At 47.7% G+C, this 22,559-nt stretch overlaps 3 protein-coding genes across 3 annotated transcripts; 2 read left to right on the forward strand and 1 right to left on the reverse strand.

Moving 5' to 3' along the window:
* The first annotated feature begins 2,429 nt into the window (after nucleotides 1–2,429).
* On the forward strand, nucleotides 2,430–4,142 carry LOC123185736 (large ribosomal RNA subunit accumulation protein YCED homolog 2, chloroplastic). The gene is made up of 7 exons (XM_044597567.1): nucleotides 2,430–2,742; nucleotides 2,843–3,031; nucleotides 3,107–3,196; nucleotides 3,302–3,388; nucleotides 3,465–3,545; nucleotides 3,628–3,673; nucleotides 3,768–4,142. Exons 1-7 carry the CDS (start codon nucleotides 2,563–2,565, stop codon nucleotides 3,851–3,853), a joined length of 759 nt encoding a protein of 252 aa, XP_044453502.1. The 5' UTR covers nucleotides 2,430–2,562; the 3' UTR covers nucleotides 3,854–4,142.
* Nucleotides 4,143–7,458: 3,316 nt separating this feature from the next.
* On the reverse strand, nucleotides 7,459–12,417 carry LOC123189844 (probable metal-nicotianamine transporter YSL11). Its single transcript, XM_044602351.1, has 6 exons — nucleotides 11,877–12,417; nucleotides 9,592–9,755; nucleotides 9,403–9,500; nucleotides 9,171–9,305; nucleotides 8,879–9,068; nucleotides 7,459–8,784 (listed from the first exon to the last, which is right to left on the reverse strand). The coding sequence occupies exons 1-6, from the start codon at nucleotides 12,313–12,315 to the stop codon at nucleotides 7,678–7,680; spliced, it is 2,133 nt and encodes a 710-aa protein (XP_044458286.1). The 5' UTR covers nucleotides 12,316–12,417; the 3' UTR covers nucleotides 7,459–7,677.
* A 2,099-nt stretch (nucleotides 12,418–14,516) lies between these two features.
* On the forward strand, nucleotides 14,517–21,368 carry LOC123185738 (putative serpin-Z8). The gene is made up of 2 exons (XM_044597568.1): nucleotides 14,517–15,308; nucleotides 20,591–21,368. The coding sequence occupies exons 1-2, from the start codon at nucleotides 14,670–14,672 to the stop codon at nucleotides 21,191–21,193; spliced, it is 1,242 nt and encodes a 413-aa protein (XP_044453503.1). The 5' UTR covers nucleotides 14,517–14,669; the 3' UTR covers nucleotides 21,194–21,368.
* Nucleotides 21,369–22,559: the final 1,191 nt, after the last annotated feature.

Consider the following 22,559-nt stretch of genomic DNA (forward strand, 5'->3'; position numbering starts at 1 on the left):
TCATTTTTGAAATAGCAAAATGATTTCAAATTTATTTTCTCCTAATTTTCTGTTGAAGGGAATCATTTTACCCTTATTTCCATTTATTTATTTTTAGGAGAAAAATAATTTGAATATAAAACTAAATAACTCCCAAGAGGATTTTGAATTTGAAATTTCAAACAACTTCAAAAGGAAAATGAGTTCCAAATAACTTCAAAGTGACTTCCAAATTATTTATTTGAAACTCCCAACTCTCTTTCTTCAATTCTGAAGAAGTCATTTTATCTTCCCTCATGAACTCATTGAGTTGCTTAAAGTTTCTAAGTTTGGATTTCAAATAGAATTCAAATCATTTTCAAACCCCTTTTCATTTCTTTAAATGGAAGAAGTCATATTATCTTCACTCTAGGATCTTGTGATGAAATGAATTTGAATTCTTCGAGATCAAAATGCAAGATGAAAGTTTTGGGAAAGTCCTTTTATTCCCTCTCATTCAACTTTCAAAAAGTTCCAATTTCCACTCAGTTTCACATAATCAATCACACAAAAATCAAACAAATAATCACAATTATTTATTTAATATAACAGTCCAAAATTTAGAATTTTGAGATGTTACAACCTCCATGTAGATGATTAGTTGTCGCAACACAACGAGTGAGTGGACATGTATTCGACTCCGGCACCATCTCCCACACGGGAAACACAGTATGACCAGGAATGGTCTGAGCTTCCTCCCTATAACGTGCGGGCACCCCACAGATATATGTGGCCGACGCCGCCTACACCACCTCCACGATGTGGCTGATGCATGTCTAGCACTATATCTATCTATGTACGCGAGAGACATATGCTACCTATGTATGCGAGAGGCATATTTCTACCTATGTATGCGAGAGACATCGAAATTAAACGATATGACTTAACTTAGATAATACAACACTTTTATAGATAATTAAAATACAAGTACATCGAAATTAAACGGTACGACTTAGCTTAGATAATACAACATATAAACTACATGAAGACATCATCGTCATCCTCCGTCGATGCAGCACTCTTGCCCTTCGACAACGAGGCACTCTTGCCCTTCGACGACGAGGCACTCTTTCCCTTCGATGATGAGGCACTCTTGCTCTTCGACAGTGATTCACTCTTGCCCTTCGACGATGCAGGTGTCTTGGCCTTGCTGTTCGGCATGAAGATATCGTCTTCGTCTTCGCTTTCCTCAATCCATAAATAAGTATGCTCTCGGGCAGTCCTTAGGAAAGTTGCACTCTTATGTTGTTGCTTCTTCCACCTAACATGCAACCCGAGGAGTTCTTTCCGTATCTCCTCAAAGGTCCTTGCAGGCCACCCGCACCTACTTAATGCATGAGCCAACTCATTCAGTATGGTGTCACTACTGATAAGTTCGTCCCATTGAACTATCCTATTGTCTATCTCGAAATTGATGGCTAACCTCAGAAGACATTTCGACATACTCGGGTGGAAACTATGATCGAAAGGATAATGAGGACGGGACATCTTGACGAGACTACAATGCACTGCTTACCAATCCTTTCTGTGTGGGAGGGGGGGTTTATAAGTCGAGAAGAGAAATATGGCGGGAACGATGGCGAGAACATAAGGGGTGGCGGGAAATAAGTTGGCAGGAAATAAGTTGGCGGGAACTGCAGGGTTCGCGGGAAACAGAGGTTGGCCTGGAAAGAAGATTGCGGGAAAGACAGGTTTGGTAGGAAAGAAGATGGCGACAAAGGGTTCCCGGGAACACGGTTATGAAAAAAATTTGTGAACTAGGCCAAGAACTCATCATCTACATGGAGGACGACTGGAGCTAATCATCTTCCTGAAGGACGATTGGAGCTAATCATTTTCCTGATGGACGACTGGAGCTTAATCATCTTCCTGGAGGACGATTAGGTCCAGTCATCCTCCAGAAAGATGAGGCTAGTATTATTTTCGAAAAATATCAAAACCGTGTATTATTTTTGAAAATTAATAAAAAGTATTATTAAAAAAAATAGCGAGCTTGAGCTGGGTCAAGCTCATCCACGGCCAGGCGTGGCGTTTATCGGTCCGGAGAGCAGGGTGTGGCTCAGTCAGCACTATACATGGCCATGGGAAGTCCGGCCCGGCCAGCCCGGCCCGACGCTGCTCCCGAGCCAGGCTTGGGCCTAGATTTTGAGCCTGATGGCCGGGCCAGGCCCGGGCCCGTCGTTTTTGCACCATTCTAAAGGTTGGGCCGGGCCGGCCCGGAGCCCGACGGGCTTTTACATGTTCGGGCCGGGCTCGGGCCTAAAAAATAGGCCCGATGGTCGGGCCGGGCCAGGCCCAGGCCTGTGTTTTTTGCGTCAGGCTTGGCTAGGCCCGGCCCGAAGCCCGGCCCAGCCCGAGGTATGGCCAGGTATAGTCAGCACCGGTCACGAATTACCCACCATGCACCAGCACCACACATCACTGAGGAAACTGACGCCAGGGAGCTGCAAGAGGATAAGGCAATCGTGTCCCCGTGGCTCCGTTTCCTACGGTACGCATGCAGCTAGCACATCCGGCCGAAGCTCTGCTCTCAGCTCGACAGCAATGGCGATAGCCTGCAAGTGCAGCCCCGCGGTGAGGCTGCTGCCGAACCCGATCACGGCACAGCTCCCGGGCGGCAGGAGCCACGGAAGATGCAGATGCAGAAGCCTTGCCGTTCACGCGCAGCTCCCGACCGAGGATGAGTACCCCGCTGAGTCACCGAAAAGGGTCCAGGTTACACAGGTGAATTACTGATCTACTGATAGTCGGTCGTAGGATAAACTCGTGGGCTGCGGTTTGAACTTGAAAGGCCATCATCTGCTGCTTGCGTGCTTCGATCCAGAGCCTCAGGAGGAGCCGCCGGAGGGGACCCGGCGCGCGGCAGAGCCTGATCTCCGTCGGGACGTCGCGCGGCGGAGGGGATGAGTGGAGCAGCGACTTCGAGCTGACGCTCCGGCAGCTGAGGCTGGACGACCTGATCGAGGACGGGCAGGGCGACGCCGACGTCCTGGTGCACCTTCTGGTCCAGCAGGTAACTGAAACAGAAAATATGCACCGAGCAAGTGAGCAGCTGACTGATAGTTCTAAGATCTTCATCTGCTTACAGCACACCCAGTTCGGAATGTCGATCAAAGGGCGAGTGGTCACATCGCTCACCAAAATATGCGATTCCTGCTCCGCCCCATACTGCACAAAGGTACACCACACCGCGGATCACCTGGAAAAATTTCCACTGAAAGATGGCGCATTTGGAAACTGTTCAAGTTAACTGAAAGCATTGGATCCTGGCACCCCGTTGCAGATTGATGAGCAATTCGACATCACGGTGCTGTCTTCCTCCAGGAAGGATCAGAGCGGGTTGCCTGAAATCGGAGACAGCGATCCGTCAGTACGTGATATGATTTACCTAGCTCTGATGCTATATATAATTACCGTAACCATTACGACTATTTCTTTTAGAACAGGTCATCTACGTGAAGCCAGGAACAGAAATTGATATCGACTCGTCAATCCAGGAGACAATACGACTAACAGCGTCAGCCAAGGTTTGCACTTGCAGCATGTCATGTCGAACTGTCGACTGTCGACACACAACCTCTTACAGTTTTACTGATTATCATCATTCAGAGTTCATGTTCGGAGGCGTGTGAGAAGTCTCCTGTCGTGTGGAAACGTAAGTGCTAAGACGAGCTGCAACAACTAGTACATTGGATTGGTTGCTTTTACTGTACATCGCTGTAACAGTTGTTTATCTTGTGAATTTACAGGTGCTGGTAACCAGAAGAAGCGGTACAGCCAAACGTGGTCAAAACTTCTTGATCTCAAGAGAAGTCTGGATAAGGCGCCCAGCTAATTAAATTACTATTGGCGATGCAGTTTCAACTCGACGCCACTGATTATCTGATACGAAAATGCTACAGTGTGATATATCGAACAAAAAGCTTATGTGACCGGATGATTAATCAATTGACATGGTTATCCAGTGGTTGCTTCTCTCCATAATACTTTAACTGTATACTCACAGAGACTACTGTACTAGACTATAACAAACCATTTTTTCTCTTTCCTCAAATATATTTCCTGTGGGAAACTATGTATGAAATCAGAATATTCTTTTGAGGAATATATGAATTCACAACTCATTCCACAACTACGGCTTGTTTTTCAAGTCTACTGATTTTTCTTCCAAGGATTTACTCACCCATGCCCCCGCTCACACTTTTTTTTTGGAGAAAATGTTCAACGTGTATTTAAAAATTGTTCATCATACTCCATCCGCTCAAAATAAGTGTCCCAAGCTTAATAGATTTTTTTTACTAAAGTTAGTACAATGTACAAAGTGAAGACCCATATTTTGGGACGGGGGAGTATATCATAAAAATGTTCAATGTGTATTTAAAATTTGTTCAGCGTATATCACAAAATGTTTAATGGTAAAAAAATGATATATTTTTTGATCTTCCGCTATGTGTAGTTTTTAAATATTCATGCGGCCTATTAATCAGTTACGTTTGGCAGCTCACCAGGTAATGAACACAGGGAGTTGCTATGTGACGCGTTCTGCGTCGCTGTGCTTTCGCACAGGCACGTCGTTGCCGTGCGCTGATTGGGCCGGCCCATTGCAGTGCGGCGCAAAAAACAGTTTGGGCGCAATCGCTAGGAAACGAACACAGGACTGCCGACTTAAATTCGCACGCTACTAGCCACAACGATGGATGAGCTCGGTTGGCCAATGTACAGCGGAAAACTAAGTGAACTAAAGAAAGTACTCCTATAAGACTTGACACTGTTTGAAAAAAATCCTTTACAATTTTCCAAATTTTTGAACGTACGATTTTGTTTCGGCAAAAGCAAACAATTTTATGATATCACGATTTTTTTTTTGAATTTTGAACATTTTCAGAATTTCTGAACAATTTTCTAAAGCACAAACATTTTTTAAAATTTGAGAATTTTTTGTGAAATGGAGAACAATTACTGAACAAATTTGGAAGCACAAACATTTTTGAATATGTGAACAAAAATTTGAAATACAGAACATTTTTTAAATCTTCGAACAAAATTTGTAAAATACGAACATTTTTTGCAAAAAACGCAGCCTTTTATTTGAAAATATCCTGGCATTTGTTGGAAAGGCAAACAAATTTCGAATATTTTGAACATTTTTAATTTTGCATTATTTGAACATGTGTTGCAAAAACGCGAACATTTTTTAAATTTTGAGAAGAATTTGGGAGCCGCCGAACAATTTTTGGAAACGCGAAAAAGTTTCAAACATTTTTATTAGAAAAGAAGGAGAAAAGGAAAGACAAATAGAGACACAAAAAAAACAGGAAAAACATAGAAAAGAAAGAAAAGGAAACAGAACAAGGAAAAAGAAAAAACAGGAAAAGGGAAAAAAGGAAAACCAAAAAATAGAACAAGGGAAAAATCGGTTCAAGAACCTTCTAGAAGTTTCCAAAAACTGTGAACAACTAAAGCTGAAACGGGCTGTCCCAGTTGAAGGATTGCTGGATGTTCCCGAAACCTGCACAGTTTGACGCAGAGTGCGTCCAATAGGAAATTCCATGAACACATACCCTGGGGTGCGAGTTCGATTTCTCAAGGAAGCATGAATTTTGGGATTTTAGTAGGTGCTCGCCATGAAATGGGCCGGCCCATGCGCCCCGCGTGAAAGCTCAGCTATTTCACGCTAACGAGCGTTAGGTAGGAGCTCGCCTTCCCCCAAGGCGTCTGTTAGCCTACTATTTGAGCCGCTGTCATGTGAGAAATTTAGGTCCCCTTGCCTTCGGCTGTCATATTGGCACTGAGAGGGGGGGTCTTCGAATCTAGGGATGGCACCCGCAGGATTTGGTTACGGGTGGAGCCATCCCATACCCTTACCCATCATCCCAAACCTTACCCATCACCCGTATCCATACCCGTTGATGGATACAATTTTTTCCCATACCTGTCACCCATTAGGGTAAGTGGTTACCCGCTGGTAAAATTACCCAGATTTGCAACACACCAATTTGAGCATTATATAGTCATAAACAACAACTTATAATATTAATAATAATTTCTAAACAACAACACATCAAGACATCAACACATACTCGTTCGTGGGCTAGCTACTGTGGTGCGGCGGCCTAACATGAATGCATGATGAGGTCTTGTTAGGGTTGTCGGATTTATGTACATATATTATGTTTAATATGTGGATAATAATATATAAGGTCTATTTATCAGAATATATGCGGGTACATGGGTACATGGGTATGAGTTATACTAAACTATACCCATACCCATTATACCCGATGGGTATGAAATTTTCCTATTTATGTACCCATGGATATCCTTTTGACCCATACCCATGCTTTAATAGGGTTTTTACCCGCAAGGTACGCGGGTAATGGGTACCCATTGCCATCCCTATTCGGATCTTCAAGACCTCTATGTTTGTCGTCAACGTCTAATGATCATCATAGTTTCTGAGAATAAATTTTCTCTCGTCTTTTTTGGTGGTATCATGAGATTAGAGAGTTTTTTGTCTTCGCAGTTTTGATTATTTGGACCTGATAAGTTTATATTGTTGTGTCAAGCTTTTTTTTTTTTGGTTTGATTTTTTGTGAAGGTGAAATCTTTATCGACACCACATGAAGATATACTGATTCGACGACCTACACTTTTAAGGGATCATCCCCGACCCAAGTATGTTCATCGATTAAGGCTTCCCATCTTTTTGGATGGGCGACTCAAGGCGCTTTCAAAATCATTATTGATAATGTTGGTGCGGGTGACATAGTGACAACATCATTGATCCAATTCAATTGCAACCTCTTTACCTAAGTCTTTGAAGTATTTCTTCGAGTAGAAATTGATACCACGAATAAGGTGTTTTCAAGAGATTTTATTGTAATTCTTAGTCGTAGGAGTTACTTCGTGTTTTTCGGATATTAGGTTAAAATCTGTGTACCTGTAATTACCATGAGTATGAATAAAGTTACGTGTGTTTCTTAGAAAAAACTTACCCAAGCAAGTTCTTAAAAAAAAGGACACTTGCCCAACGAAGAAACAGATCGGCTCCGCTCAGGCCAGGGCCAGCGGCTGCCGGCGGCCGGTCGACCGCCATGATGCATCAGCGCCGTGAGGGACGCAGACGCAACCGCTCCCAGCCGAGCCGATAGATTCCCCACTGGTTTCGAGGCTGATTCCAGCGCTCCGTCGCCGCTCACGACTTGCAGTTGTGGCGGATGTGGGGAAGCAGAGGCTCAAAGGGGATGCGGGGAAGCAAAGGCGTGGGGAGAAAGGGCAGAGCTCTAGCTCGAGAGCAAGCAAGTATGTTCATCCTGCCTTCACTCCGTGCCGATGCGCCTTTCCAAATATGCACCGTATTCTGTTTAGAATGGCCTCGAACTGCAACTCTGCAAGAGACCTTGTTCACATAGCTGAAACTCTGAACTTAATCAACAAGACTAGAGATAAGACAATTTGCAGTATTATAAAGCAGTGAATTGTTTACACCATGAGATACTTCTAGAAGCAAACTAATAAAAAAATACTTTACATAGTAGCCTGGACCAGATATCTTTATACACAACCGATTGTGCTTATCAAAAGAAAGTATTCTAACAGTAGCTATCACTACTCGACCTCATATAACAAAACAATCTAACACTATTTCAACAGCTATGACTAGTTCCCGAGGAATGCATCCACTTTGGCATTGGTGGCCCTTGACAAGAACTTCATGCAGATTGGAGGGTTCACGTTGGCAAGAGAAAGAAAGGCCTGCGGCAGGGCCCAGATCCCGTCGCCGCACATCAAGCCAGATGCAACTGCCGGTGCGAACGCCTGCGCCTCAGCCTTGTTCATCCATTCCCAGCAAAAGAGTATCACACTGCCGATGCACATGTCCATGGCGAAGTATGGTCCAAGGTAGAACGGGATCGCGACCGCCATGGGGATCGGGACGAACTTCGCCACCTTCGCGGGCACACAGTCTTTCAGGAGATTGACGGCGAATGCAGCAGCAAAGAAAATGTAGCATAGCATGAGGCAGTTCTTCGGGAGAACGGACAGGCCATCGACACCCAGGATCGCCATGTTGCGGTACATGATGGCATAAGGTGCTGGGTAAGCGCTATCGCTGACGCCAATGTCGAAGGACTTGTAGAAGAGCCAGAAGACGCAGGGGGCGATAACACAGCCCATGGCAGTGCCTGCCACCTGGCTGATGAACATGGACCTTGGTGAGGCTAAAGTCAAGTACCCGGTTTTGAAGTCTTGCATCAGGTCAGCAGCTGTTCCCACAATGTTCATCATCACACCGCAAGCGGCCAGCCCGACGAGCACGCCACCGTGCGAAGCGCCTGCCCAAGCACCGAACACAAAGATCCCAAGCTTACCATAGGTGCTGGCCAGGGACCAGTCGGTCAGGCCACATCCATAGGCATTGCAGAAGGCCAGGATAGGCGCAAAGACATATGCAACCAAAATGTGGTACCACTTGAGCTGTGGGATGATGAGCGGAAGGCAACCAGTCGTTATTGCTGCAATAATGACATAACCCCCAATTGCAACTCTCTTGGGAATTTGATCCTTCAGGAATAGTTCATTGCGGCGTTTGTCATCAAAAGACTCAGCTTCCACGGCAGCGACAGGAATTCCGATGTTAGAGACAGGAAGTGATTTCGATTTCTTCTCCTTATACATCTCGTAGAAAGCCTTCACTGTTTTGCCAAATACCTTCAGGAAGTTATACAGGCCGTCCCCAAGGATTACTGCTATGGTTATGAACACCTGCGATGTTAATGTTAAGATGTTATTAGTTCTCAACAGTTACATGTGGTTGTAAAAGCAAAACGTGGCAGCCTGTGTCAAAAAAGCCAAGTACCCTGTAAGCCTGCAGTCCATGTAGACTGCTCTCTGGAAGAGAGTCAGGATACCAACTTCCTTTCTTGCTGCTTATGAGTGGCCACATTATGCCCCACGACAAGACGCCTCCAATCAGAAGAGATACATTGACAATGTAGGGGCAGATCATTCCCACACCAACGTAAGTAGCCGAGAAATCAAAATAGAACCTGGTTGATGCAAATAGTAGAATTTGAGGACACACGTATGGCATAAGGATATATATGATTCATAACAATTGTAGCTGATGCTGAAACCAAGATGATGCTAACCTGTTCTTGTAAGCTTCAAGGCCAAGTGATGGGAAGGAACTGAATCCACAGTCATTCCCAGCAGTGTAGAACCATTGGAAGAAGGCCCAAACGAAGCTCATCGAGAAGTACTTACCCAATGTACGAACTTGCTTCCTGAAATAGGCCAGGCATTCTGTCAGTCAATACTTCTTGTGGCTTGTACATATTGTAGAAACAACCAGCAAGGTGGATAGAAATGCATGTTACTCACTTTGCAAGCTCGGCGCCCTGGGGTGTGTGGAATCCATTGATAAGGTAAGCAGTTGCGGTGCCACTCGGATATGTCAGCTTGTAGTCCACAATCATAGTCTGCAACCAAGTATTCCAGTTGGCAACCGCGGCAAGTATTTTTTAATATACTGTGTATATGAAGAAAGTATTGGGGAAGTGGAGTTTCTACCTTTCTCATGGGCACTAGCGCAAAAAGCCCGACAAAGCTGACGAGGAACAGGAATCCTATTATCCATCCGAGATGGGGATTCTTGATGTTCAGAGCATCGTTAGCCTCTGTTGCTTGCTTAGCTATGGTCTCGCTCAGAGCAAACAGGTAACTGCCAAACCCACCTGTTCAAATTCGAATTAATATTGAATCAGAACATGGCCTACAGTATTTCAAACATATTAACAGTAGCAATTTTTATTTTGCATAAAAAATTCCATGCAATGAGCAAACTAAATCAGCCGTGGCGTCAGGAAGAGCATCAAAAAAAAAAACTTCAAACGTGATCTAGCATAAACGCTGGGAAAACAAGTGCATTGAATTAGATAACAAGTACTGATTATTTTGTGGGTCAACATTCCAACATTATGACATTGTATTTTTCCTTAGACGAATTTTGTGCGTAATGGCAGAATTAAAGTAAAATCTTCATATAAAATCTACTCTCTCTGACCTAAAATAATGTTAAGAGGATTGACAAGCTGAGGCGGGGCTTTTTGTGGGCTGGCGAAGAGGTTGCCCATGGAGGGAAATGCATGGTGTCCTGGAAAAAAGTGTGTGCTCCGAAGTTGACTGGGGGCCTCGGTATCAAGGACTTAAAATGTTTTGGTAGAGCTCTTCGCTTGCGCTGGCTGTGGATGGAGTGGGACTATGTTCAGAGACCATGGAAGGGGACTCCGGTGCCTTGTGACGACTCTGATAGGGCACTTTTCCAGGCTTGCACTAAGATCACCATCGGGGATGGGTGCTCGGCCAAGTTTTGGAAGGATAGATGGCTGGACGGCGAGTCCCCGGCTATGGTAGCTCCTTTGATGTTCAGATTGGCCTTAAAGAAAAACAGCTTGGTTAAAGACGCCTTGCACAATGATTGCTGGATGAGAGGATTAATGCGCATGAACTCTCACGAGGAAATCCACCAATTCTTGAGACTTTGGGAGAAGGTCCAAAATGTGCAACTATCAACCTCCAGAGATAGCATTGCCTGGCACCTGTCGGCTGATAGTTCGTACTCGGCCAAATCTGCGTACCACGCACAGTTCCTTGGGCGCTTGCACCAACCAGAGCTGGCCAGTGTTTGGAAGGTGAAAACGGATAGGAAAATAAGGTTTTTCCTTTGGCTTCTGCTTCAGAACAGAAACTGGACTGTGGACAGATTGCTTTTGCGCGGATGGCCACATGATCCAAAGTGTAAACTATGTGACTTGGTGATTGAAACGGCGGCACATCTCTCTTTTCAGTGCCCTTATGTGAGGCAGGTGTGGCTTTCGCTGAGCGCTACTCATGCTGACCTCACAGCTACAGCGTTGGCTGCCTCCTCGGTGAACTCCTGGTGGGGCGCTTTGCTCCAGCTCAAGCCCAACAAAACAAGGAACAACTCGCTCTCCATGACATCTTTCGCTCTTTGGAACATCTGGCTGGAAAGGAACAGAAGAACCTTCGATGGAAAGTGCACTTCGGCAGCTGATGTTGCCAGGCTTGCTAGTGATGACTTTCGCCTCTTAGTTGAGGCATGTGGGGGTTAGGCTTAGGTGTTGGGCGACAGGGTTGTTCATGGCCCTCTTGCCTGTTTTGGTTACTCCTTCTCTGTAAGCTGATCTTCAGCTGATGTACAGTTGTTCCCTCCTCTTAATGCAATGGCAGAGCTCCTGCTGGTTCGGTTAAAAAAAAACCCCCTAAAATAATGTCACTGATTTAGCCGCGGCACTTATTTTGGGACGGATAGAGTAGCATAAATACATCTATGGTGGGTCTCTTGATCAGTATTGAATCAGAAACCCTGCTAGTACTCATCATAAGTGTGTATGTGTGCTCATGTTCTTTATAATCACAAAAAAAGGAAGAACAATAGTACTAGCCGGACTAGATGGTTATATTGTGGTTCGTTATTCCAAAATTTTGTAATTGCCAATTTCCTTTGCAGAAATCTTCATGCAATGGCAAAAGCCACAAACCTAAATCTATTTTTGGCGTCAGGAAGCAGAGCCAAAATATTCATCTACGACGGTAGCATATAGCATAAACCACATGAAACTTAGATTATTATTATTATTATTATATTTTTATAAAAAAGCAGATCAAGATGTGCTATTTTTCCGGTGTGGTTGAATTAGCTAAATCAAGCAAAAATAGCACGGCTTCCTACAAGCCCAAAAAAAAAAAAAAAGAGCAGACGCACCAATCTTCCTATCGAGGGCGCGGAAACGGAAGGAACAAAAGACGGGCGGGAAGCTAGTTCAGGTTTTTACCGCTGAAGGCGATGCCGTAGGCGGAGACGACGCAGGTCTGGATGACGGTGTTCTCCTGGCGCGTGAAGGGCTGCTTGAGGAACCCCATCCTCTCGATGGCCGACGTCCAGAGGCGGACGAGGAAGAAGCCGAGGAGGCTGGCCGAGACGTTGAGCGACGGGATGATGCCGGTGGTGAGGCCGAGCTTCATCACGATGATGCTGAACATGACGGCGACGAGGAACCCCACCACGAAGGCGCGCACCGTCAGCTGCTCCCGCCACGTCGGCACCGGCTTCTCCAAGAACGCCCGCTCCACGGATGCCTCCTCCTCCGCCTCCCCGTCGTCATTGCTCCTGACGTTGCGGCGCCGGAGGAGGTTGCCCGTCTCCACCGCGTCGGCGTCCTGGGCTGCGGCCGCCGCTGCTGCTGCCGCGGCTGCGGTGGCGTCCGTCGCCATGGCTTCTCGATCTTCTCGGGGTACGTACGACTGTTTGCGGTTCCACGGGGTGGCGGGGCGTCCGCGTATATATGGAAGGCCGTTGAGATCTCGATGCCAGCCGTGTTCCGTTCTGTTGCGGGGGTTTGCCGGCCTTCCTATTGGAACCGGAATACAACTGTGCCCTGCCTTTTTTATCGGAAGAGGTATCCGATGCTGGCACGATACGACGCCCCACGGCCGAAAATGCAGTGGCGTGCTCGTCCTCGCCTGCTCACTTTATCACGAGGCGTCCACTCTTTGCCGGATGCGGGATCGTGCTCCTGTTCCATTAATGCATACCCCGTTCATTTAATGTGTACGCTGGACGAAAGAGCAGACGTTGATACGGTGCATGTAGACGGACGTCGAAGGCGTAGTGACGGCGTTTGGACACTGTACCAGCAACTGCATTTAACTCCGCCTCTTGCACTCACGGTTGATCCATTTTATCCGAACTCTGCCAATCTTCTAAAAAAGGTAATTCTAACTCTGCCAGTGCCAAGAAACGGGACTGAAGTTCAGTTTCGTCATCAGCTGCGTCTGCCGAGGATGGTACAATCGGAAAAAGTATGGTGCAGCCTATGATAGTAGGTTTGAACATGCACTTCAGAAACAACTTAGGTTTGAGAAACTTGCTATTTTTGCTTGCCTATTTTTGTACTTCTCGCTCGCCTCCCGGTCGAACACCAATCGCATGTACTGTTGGACAAACAAATGCATGGTGGCAGTTAGCTGGGACATAGCCTTTTATCATATGTATGGCACAAAAATACATAGGAGCGGACGAGCTCTGCTGCTCACGGAATCGGTGAACATTTGTCAAATGCACGTTGAATATTTTTCAAATATACGTGAGTATTTTTTAAACACATGTTATTGAACATTTTTTGAAAACATGTAAGATATTTTTCTAAATATATGGTGAATAATTTTTGAATGCGCTGACATTTCCTAAGGTACACAATGACATTTTTTAAATACATGGTGAAATTTTTTTTGAACATACTTTTTTTTCAAAGACATCTCGAACATACTATGAACAATATTGCAAAACACAATGATTTTTTAAATACACGAGGACCAATTTTTAAAAAAAAATCCAATGAACATTTTTGTATACACGATGAACACTTTCAGGGATTTGAAACAAAAGTTTATGTAACTATAAAAAGTGTTAACTCATGATGAATATTTTAATATTACACGATTTACATGATTGAATTATACTCCCTCCGTCCCAAAATAAGTGTCTTGAGCTTAGTACAAATTTGTACTAGAGCTAGTACAAAGTTGAGACACTTATTTTGGGACGGAGGGAGTACTACATATAAATTTTAGTGCATGACAAACATGTTTTAAAATACATGATGAATTCTATAAAAAAATTGCGATGATTTTTAACACGGTGACTATTTTTAACACACGTATAAAAATATTTTTCAAATACACATGAATTTTTTGTACCCACAAATTTCTTTCATGTACGTGAATATTTTATATTTTAGCACGTGTATATTACTCAAATGAATAAAAATAGAAAATAAAATGTAAAGAAAGCCAGAAAAGAAAAAAATGATAATACTACTACTGTCATAGGCTGTTTTGTACCAGGGCTGGTACAAAACATAAGTTGTTTCTGAAGTGCAAATTCAACATCCGAGACGTGGTAAATTGGAGTTCTGTACCAGGTCTGGTTTTGGGGCATGAAAAAAAAATTCCTGTGCAATTTTAGAAGCACAAAAAAAAACACATAGAGTTTGTAACACGACAACATTTTTACCATGACAAATTGCAGCCCGACGGGGAGGCAGATTTTTTTCACGACCGTTTTTCACCTGCAGCGACGCCGTCGGTCACATGCCCGTGTAGGGAGTGCATGCGTCCTGTATTAATGGCACATCATCGCTACTAGTTAGCTGTTGCGGTCACGGCATCGGCTAACTCCGTTCATGACGAACATAGTGGCCCACACACGTAGCTGCACCTTTCCGCTGCCACATATCAACCAGTATTCCCACCGTCCCTAATTACTGCCACCACGTGACCTTGTGTCATTGGTCCACAATCCAGGAGCAAGCGAGCTCGTCCGCGCTATCGCCACTCTCGCCCCACGGCCTCCTTCAAAATTCTATCTCGTGACTTCGTGAGTGAACAGAAACCGGAACGAACTCTCGAACAAAACCTACCAAGTTCCGTTTTCTTTTCTTCATCAAATCAAGCCGATACATAAAGAACCCGATTACTAGTAGCAATCTCCAACCCATCACGGAAAAGAACCGCGATTCTTGTTTCTCGATCGAGGCGATTTTGTCTGTCTGCCCGGAGAGCCAGCGATGGAACTCGAAGTAGGGCCGTCGGAGTCCGGCGGCCTGGCGGCGCTGGCTGCCGGCCTCGCGAGGCGCCTGGCCGAGGAGAACTCGGAGAGCAACCTGGTGTTCTCGCCGCTGTCCATCTACGCCGCGGTCGCGCTCCTGGCCGCGGGCGCCCGGGGCGCCACCCTGGACGAGATCCTCGGCGTCCTCGGCGCGCCGTCTCGCGCCGCGCTCGAGGTGTTCGTCTCCCTCGTGGCGGAGCAAGCGCTCAGAGACCAGTCTGGCTCCGGCGGGCCGCGCATCGCGTTCGCGTGCGGCGTGTGGAGCGACCTCACTTGCGCCCTGAAGCCAGCCTACCGCCACGCCGTCCTGAGCACGTACAAGGCCGAGGCCAGCACCGTCGACTTCCAGAACGACCCGGAGGGAGCACGCGGCCAGATCAACGAGTGGGCCGCGCGGGCGACGCAGAACCTGATCGGCGGCGTCCTCGGCCCGGAATCAGTGACGCCGCTCACCCGCGTCGTGCTCGGCAACGCCATATACTTCAAGGGGAAGTGGCAAGAGCCCTTCTGCAAGAGGGATACCGAGAGCAAGCTTTTCCACCGGCTCTACGGCCGCGCCGTCGACGTGCCCTTCATGCAGAGTTGGGAGCCCCAGTTCATCGCTGTAAGACAATAAGTTTTGGGGAACCAGCACAACCCTCTAGAGGTGGCTTATCTCATTATATATAATGGTTGTGTTACAATATGTACAATATACGTACATAGGTACAGAAGCTATACATAGTCTAACACCCTCCTTCAATCTTAGCCACTTTCTAAAAAACCGAGAAGGGTAAGATTGCGCCTACAAGCCTCAAACTGTGGCAGCGGTAAAGGCTTAGTGAAGATGTCTACAAGTTGATCCTTAGATGAGATAAACTTGATCTGGAGTTGCTTCTGTGATACACGTTCCCGTACAAAGTGATAGTCAACTTCAATGTGTTTCATTCGGGCATGAAATACTGGATTTGCAGAAAGGTATGTAGCACCGATGTTATCACACCAAAGAATAGGAGGCTGTGGTTGAGACAAACCCAACTCCTGAAGCAAAGACTGCACCCAGATAATCTCTGCAGTAGCATTAGCCACAGCCTTGTACTCAGCTTCAGTACTGCTACGTGACACAGTAGCCTGTTTCCGAGCACTCCAGGCGATCAAATTAGAGCCAAAGAATACTGCATAACCCCCCGTGGATCGCCTGTCATCTGGGCTACCAGCCCAATCTGCATCAGAGAAGGCCGAAAGGACCCGAGAGGAAGTCGGCCGAATATGCATACCAAATGTCAGGGTGAACTGAACATAACGAAGAATGCGTTTAACAGCAGCCCAATGAGTATCTCTGGGAGCCTGAAGATACTGACAAACCCTGTTAACAGCATAAGAGATATCTGGTCTCGTGATCGTCAAGTACTGAAGTCCACCAACAATGCTCCTGTACTCTGTGGCATCCGCAGGAGACAAAAGCTCACCATCAACAGCTGTTATCTTGTCGGTAGACGACATGGGTGTGGTGGTCGGTTTGCACTTCAGCATGCCAGCTCTTTGTAACAACTCCAAGGAGTACTTCTTCTGCGTAAGGACAAGACCAGTAGCACGAGAAGTGACCTCAACTCCAAGAAAGTAGTGAAGCTTCCCAAGATCTTTGACCGCAAAATCAGCACCAAGAGAGCAGACAAGAGCATCAGCAGCATACTGAGAAGAGCTGACAAGGATAATATCATCGACATATACCAAAAGATACATAGTGACTTCTGGCTTCTGTAGAAGAAATAACGAAGTGTCAGCAGTAGACGGCACAAACCCATGAGCACGAAGGGCAGAGGCAAGGCGGGCATGCCAGGCACGAGGAGCTTGCTTCAAACCATATAGTGCTTTGGAAAGACGACAGATATAGTCAGGACGATCAGGATCAGAGAAACCAGGCGGCTGTTTCATATAAACCTCTTCCTCCAAAAATCCATGTAGAAAAGCATTCTGCACATCAAGTTGACGAAGTGACCAACCACGAGAAACAGCAATGGAGAGAAGAAGCCGAATAGTGGTAGGCTTGACGACAGGACTGAAGGTGTCCTCATAGTCAAGACCATGACGCTGCCGAAAACCGCGAGCAACAAGTCGCGCTTTGTAACGCTCAATAGATCCATCCGAATGCTTCTTCACTTTGAATACCCATTTTGAGTCAATAACATTTACCCGTGGTGGTGGAGGAACGAGAGTCCATGTCTTGTTACGAAGAAGAGCATGAAACTCCTGCTCCATAGCCTCTCGCCAATGTGGAATGCGCAGGGCAGCCTGATATGAGCGAGGCTCAGAAGATGGATCCGCAACAGCAGCAGCCAAACAAGCAGCCAACCAAGCAACCGTACCATCCTTACGTTCCTTAGGTTTGAAAATGCCACTGCGACTGCGTGTATGTGGTCGGGACACAGGAACCACCGAGGTCGACGGAGCAGCCTGCAACGGGCTGGAGGACGGCGACGTTGACGAGTCAGCCGGTGACGAGGAGCCAGTCACGGTAGCCTCGGACTCGGTTGGCGAAGAAGGCCGACCCACCGGCGAAACCGGCAGAGCAGACGAAGCAGCTGGCGACTCCGGCATCACAGACCGGGCCGATGGCGAGCTCGGCATAGTGGGTCGTGGCGCGGCCGGTGTCGCGGGCCGATCCGCTGATGAAGGCGACGTGAGGACCCGAGCCGCGGGCGAAGACGGCGTGACGGGCCGAGCCGCGGGCGACTCGGCGGCCGCTGGCGAAACGGACCGAGCAGTGGAGATGCTCGGCGCGACGGGCTCGTCGGGTGACCATGCATGGGCACGCGAATCGATGCCATGCAACATAGGGCGATCGACGTGCCCACCAGAAGACGACGATGATGATGGTGAATCCTCCAACAGCTTCCAAACGAGCTCCACGTTCCGGTTCCTGCACCATGGTTAGGTAACAGCAAAGGAGAGTATGCAACATCATCAAATTGGTCAGAAGCAACAGAGGATGAATGCAGGGATGGTGGTTCGACAGTGGACACAGGAAGGTTGGCAAAGGGAAAAACATGCTCATCAAACACGACGTCCCGAGATATATAGACACGATTAGTGGGAACATGAAGACATTTGTAACCTTTATGAAGAGAGCTATAGCCAAGAAAAACACACTTCTTAGAACGAAACTCAAGCTTGCGCTTGTTATATGGACGAAGATGCGGCCAGCAAGCACACCCAAATACCTTGAGAAAGGTATAATCAGGTTGTTCATTAAGGAGAACCTCAATGGGAGTCTTCATGTTTAAAACACGAGTAGGAGTACGGTTGATGAGAAAGCATGCAGTGGTGAAAGCATCACTCCAAAACCGAAACGGAACAGATGCATGGGCCAAAAGAGTAAGACCAGCTTCAACAATATGACAATGCTTACGTTCGACTGAACCATTCTGCTGATGTGTATGTGGACATGCTAAACGATGAGCTATCCCAAGCGACTGAAAGAAAGAGTTGACGTTGCGATACTCGCCCCCCCAGTCTGACTGGACATGAACAATTTTGTGCTTGAGAAGACGTTCAACATGTTTTTGAAACTGAACAAAAATATCAAACACATCAGATTTGCGTTTAATAAGGTAAAGCCAGGTAAAGCGACTATAAGCATCAACGAAACTGATATAGTAATTATGACCACAGACAGAAGTCTGAGCAGGACCCCATACATCTGAAAACACAAGTTCTAAAGGATGTTTCACCTCACGACTGGACTCTGAAAAAGGAAGTTGATGACTCTTCCCCTGCTGACAAGCATCACACACTGCTACATCTTTATTACTAGACAAACTAGGAAGCTCATGACGACGCAAAATATGACGGACAATAGGTGTGGCCGGGTGACCAAGACGAGCATGCCACTGTGACGGAGAGACCCGAACTCCACTGAAAACACGAGCGACACCAGGATGCTCCAGACGGTAGAGGCCCTGGCACAACCGCCCACTAAGAAGAATGTCCCTCGTGCCCCGATCCTTAATAAAAAGATCAAAAGGGTGAAATTCACAAAGCACATTATTATCACGTGTGAGTTTAGGAACTGAAAGAAGATTACGGGTCACAGATGGAACTCGAAGAACATTGCGAAGCTGAAGACTCCTATTGGCATGTCTAGTGAGAAGAGATGCTTGACCAATATGAGAGATGTGCATACCTGCTCCATTGGCGGTGTGGATCTTGTCGGAGCCATGATAGGGTTCACGAGTGTGAAGCTTCCCCATCTCGCTGGTTAGATGCTCTGTCGCCCCAGAGTCCATGTACCAGTGTGGATCGATGGAGTAGGACTGAGTGTGTCCCTATTGCTTCTGCGGCGCGGGACGATCAGCCATGGCGACCTGACGGGCATTGTTGCGTGTATCTTTGCCGTCATTGCCAAGACCAAGGAAGCTTCGCTGGAAGCGCTTATGACACTTGGAGGCCCAGTGCCCATCGCGGCCACAAAGCTGACACACACGTGGACCGCCAGCCCCCGGTAAGGTCGCAGTAGGTGGGGGGGCCGAGGCGGGCGACGGTGGCAGCCCCAAGGGAGACCGGGGTGATGCAGAAGAGCGGCCACCCTTGGTGGCGGCGTTGGACGAGAGGGAGCCAGTGCCCCTGGTGCGGCGAGTCTCGACCCGTTGCTCAGTGAGAAGGAGCCGAGAGAAAACCTCGTGTGCCAGCATGGGTGTCGAGTTGCCCCGCTCGTTGATGATCTCGACTAAGGCATCATACTCCTCATCAAGACCATTGACAATAAACGAGTTGAACTCGGAGTCGGTGAGGGGCTGTCCAATGGAGGCCAATGTGTCGGCGAGGCCCTTGACCTTGTTGTAGAACTCAGTGGCAGTGGAGTCAAGCTTCTGACACTCTCCAAGCTGACGACGGAGTGCAGAGACACGAGCCTGGGACTGCGCAGCAAAGGTGCGCTCAAGGATGGTCCAGGCCTCATGAGACGTCTTCGCGAAGACAACAAGGCCGACAACTGCCGGCGAGAGCGACCCCTGGATGGAGGAGAGGTTCGCCTGGTCCTGCCCCGTCCAGACGCGATGGGCCGGATTGTAGACCGGACCGTGCACGCTGTCTACCAGCGCGGGTGGGCAGGGAAGCGATCCGTCGACGTAGCCTAGCAGGTAGTGACTCCCCAAGAGCGGGAGAACCTGCGCACGCCAGAAGATGTAGTTGTCGGCGGAGAGCATGATGGTGATGAGATGACCGAAGTGAAACGGCGGCGGCGAAGACGATCCCATCGAGGAGGCTGCCTGGGGTGCAAACACCATGGAGGCAGCCGGAGGCACCGAAGCCGATGCGGGAGGAGGCGGGACCGCAGCCAGGGCGGGCGCCGCAAAGCTCGCGGCCGGTGCGGACGCCGCAAGGCCCGCGGCCGGGGCGGACGCCGCCAACCCCGCCAGCGGGGCAGTGTGATCCGCTTGCGGCAGGAGCGGCGGGACGACGCCTGCGGAGTCCGCAGCGGACGGCGGCGCCGCGGTGTGGACCACGAGGTCACGCCCAAGCGAGGGCGCCGGCGGCGTGGAGAAGACGGAGCCGATGCTCCTTGTCCCGATCGGAGCCGGAACAGAGACGGCATCGAGCGGGAGGTTGAGCAGAGCCGCAAGAGAGGCCGGGAGGAAGCCCGCAGCAGTGGAACCGGTGGCGGCGGCGCTCGACATGGCGGCGGCGCGATCGGTGGCGCGGCGGCGGCGGCTGCGGCGGCGGTGCGGGTATTAGGATTTAGAAGTGGAAGCGATCGTAACCTAGCGTGATACCATGTAAGACAATAAGTTTTGGGGAACCGGCACAATCCTCTAGGGGTGGCTTATCTCATTATATATAATGGTTGTGTTACAATATGTACAATATACGTACATAGATACAGAAGCTATACATAATCTAACAATCGCCGTGCACCAAGGGTTCAAGGTGCTCACACTCCGGTACCAGACGCAAGCTAATCTAACTCCGCCCGGGCGTCCCGCTCCCTCTGACGGTAACATGTGCGCACGGTTTTCTATGTGCATCTTCCTTCCGGATGCCCTCGACGGCTTGCCGGGCCTGGTTGACATGATAGCATCCCAGCCTGCCGACTTCCTGGAAAAGCACCTGCCGGAGGAGAAGATCGATGTTAGGGAGTTCCGGGTGCCCAAGTTCAAGCTGTCCTTCCATGGCAGCGTCGTCGACATCCTCAAGAAGCTGGGGCTTCAGTTGGCGTTCAGTGATCAAGCCGATTTGTCTGACATGGTGGAGGACGATGAATCTGGCTTGCCATTGGTCTTGAACGACGTAATCCACAAGGCGGTCATCGAGGTAAACGAGGAAGGCACCATAGCCGCGGCTGTGTCCATAGATGAGATGTTATTCGGTGGTGTTAATTTCATGCGTCCGCCACCTCCTCGAGTAGATTTTGTAGCCGACCATCCGTTTGCGTACTTAATAGTGGAGGAGACAACCGGCGCAGTTGTCTTTGCAGGGCATGTCCTTGACCCCTCCATCGAGAGCTAGGTCAATCAAGGACGACGCCTGATTCTGTTTCGGCTTGGCCCACGTAGAGGAGGAATAACATTGTCTCATACTAGTTTCATGCTAGTTTACAAGCCATGGAATTTTTCTTTATTCGTCTGTGTAATTTAATTTCAAGAGAAGTTGTGCGTGCAACAGTCATCCTTTTGGATAAATTTTGAAGTGTTCATATCCTATGTTTTGCTCAAAATTTTACGAAAGTGCAGATAGAAGAAACCATTTCACTAATTCTCTATCGACATGGCCCTGATTACGATATTCGTGCAATGATGAATCCAAAAACATGTCAACTATTAAAACTATGTAAACGTCCCGTGTGACTGATCGGTCACCATGGACACGTGAGCGGCAGACAGTCGGACAAGGCTGTCGCGGCCCTCCGGCACCCTTCCGCCGCTAGAGGGATGACGACGATGGTAGTGCGGTAGGGCAGGACGGCAACGCCTACGAGGTGGTCGTCCAGTATAGGGTTTATTTTTTTAAGTTTTTAGTTAAACGGTCGATATATCGACCTTTTTATGTAATTATGTCCGAACTTGAATGAAATCGATCATGTTTGTTTAAATTTTATCCAGTTTGTTTAGATCTATCTTGTTACGCAAAGCCAAACATTTATTTTCCGAGTTCAACCGACGCACGCACATTCCAACATAGGATGTTCTATAAAATAGACGACTTGATAGCAGTTCAGGAATTAAAACGAAGGTTCAGACACACCTCAAAACAAAAGACAGTAGAGCAGACACTTCTACTGAAACGCACTGTCGCCACTGACATTGCCACGAGGAACCTTCAGGAGTTTTGCGTCAGACAATTCTTCAGCTGGAATACCGCACTCAATGACGCCCAGGTGCTAAATCGGTCGTGTTTGTTTAAATTTTATCCGGTTTGTTTAAATCTATCTTGTTACGCAAAGCCAAACATTTATTTTCCGAGTTCAACCCACGCACATTCCAACACACGACATGATAGCAGTTCAGGAATTAAAACGAGGGTTCAGACACGCAGCAAAACAAAAAGACAGTAGAGCAGACACTTCTACTGAAACGCACTGTCGCCACTGGCATTGCCACGAGGAACCTTCAGGAGTTTTGCGTCAGACAATTCTTCAGCTGGAATACCGCGCTCATTGACGCCCAGGTGCTGCAAAATCTCTAGCAGTCGAGGAGGTAACAACAGACACAGGCTCAGCTGGAGTTCAGAGCATGGCAAACCAGGCACCCTCCTAGGCTTAACATGGGAGATTTTCTTCTTAGTATCTGCCATTGAGGCCTTGAGGGGGCATTGAATCCCATATATATCTAGTCGCCCTGTTGCTACGTCGAACTTCAGTTTGACGGTGTTTACG

The sequence above is a fragment of the Triticum aestivum genome, chromosome 2A (genome assembly GCF_018294505.1).
Source record: "Triticum aestivum cultivar Chinese Spring chromosome 2A, IWGSC CS RefSeq v2.1, whole genome shotgun sequence".
Lineage (NCBI taxonomy): Eukaryota > Viridiplantae > Streptophyta > Magnoliopsida > Poales > Poaceae > Triticum > Triticum aestivum.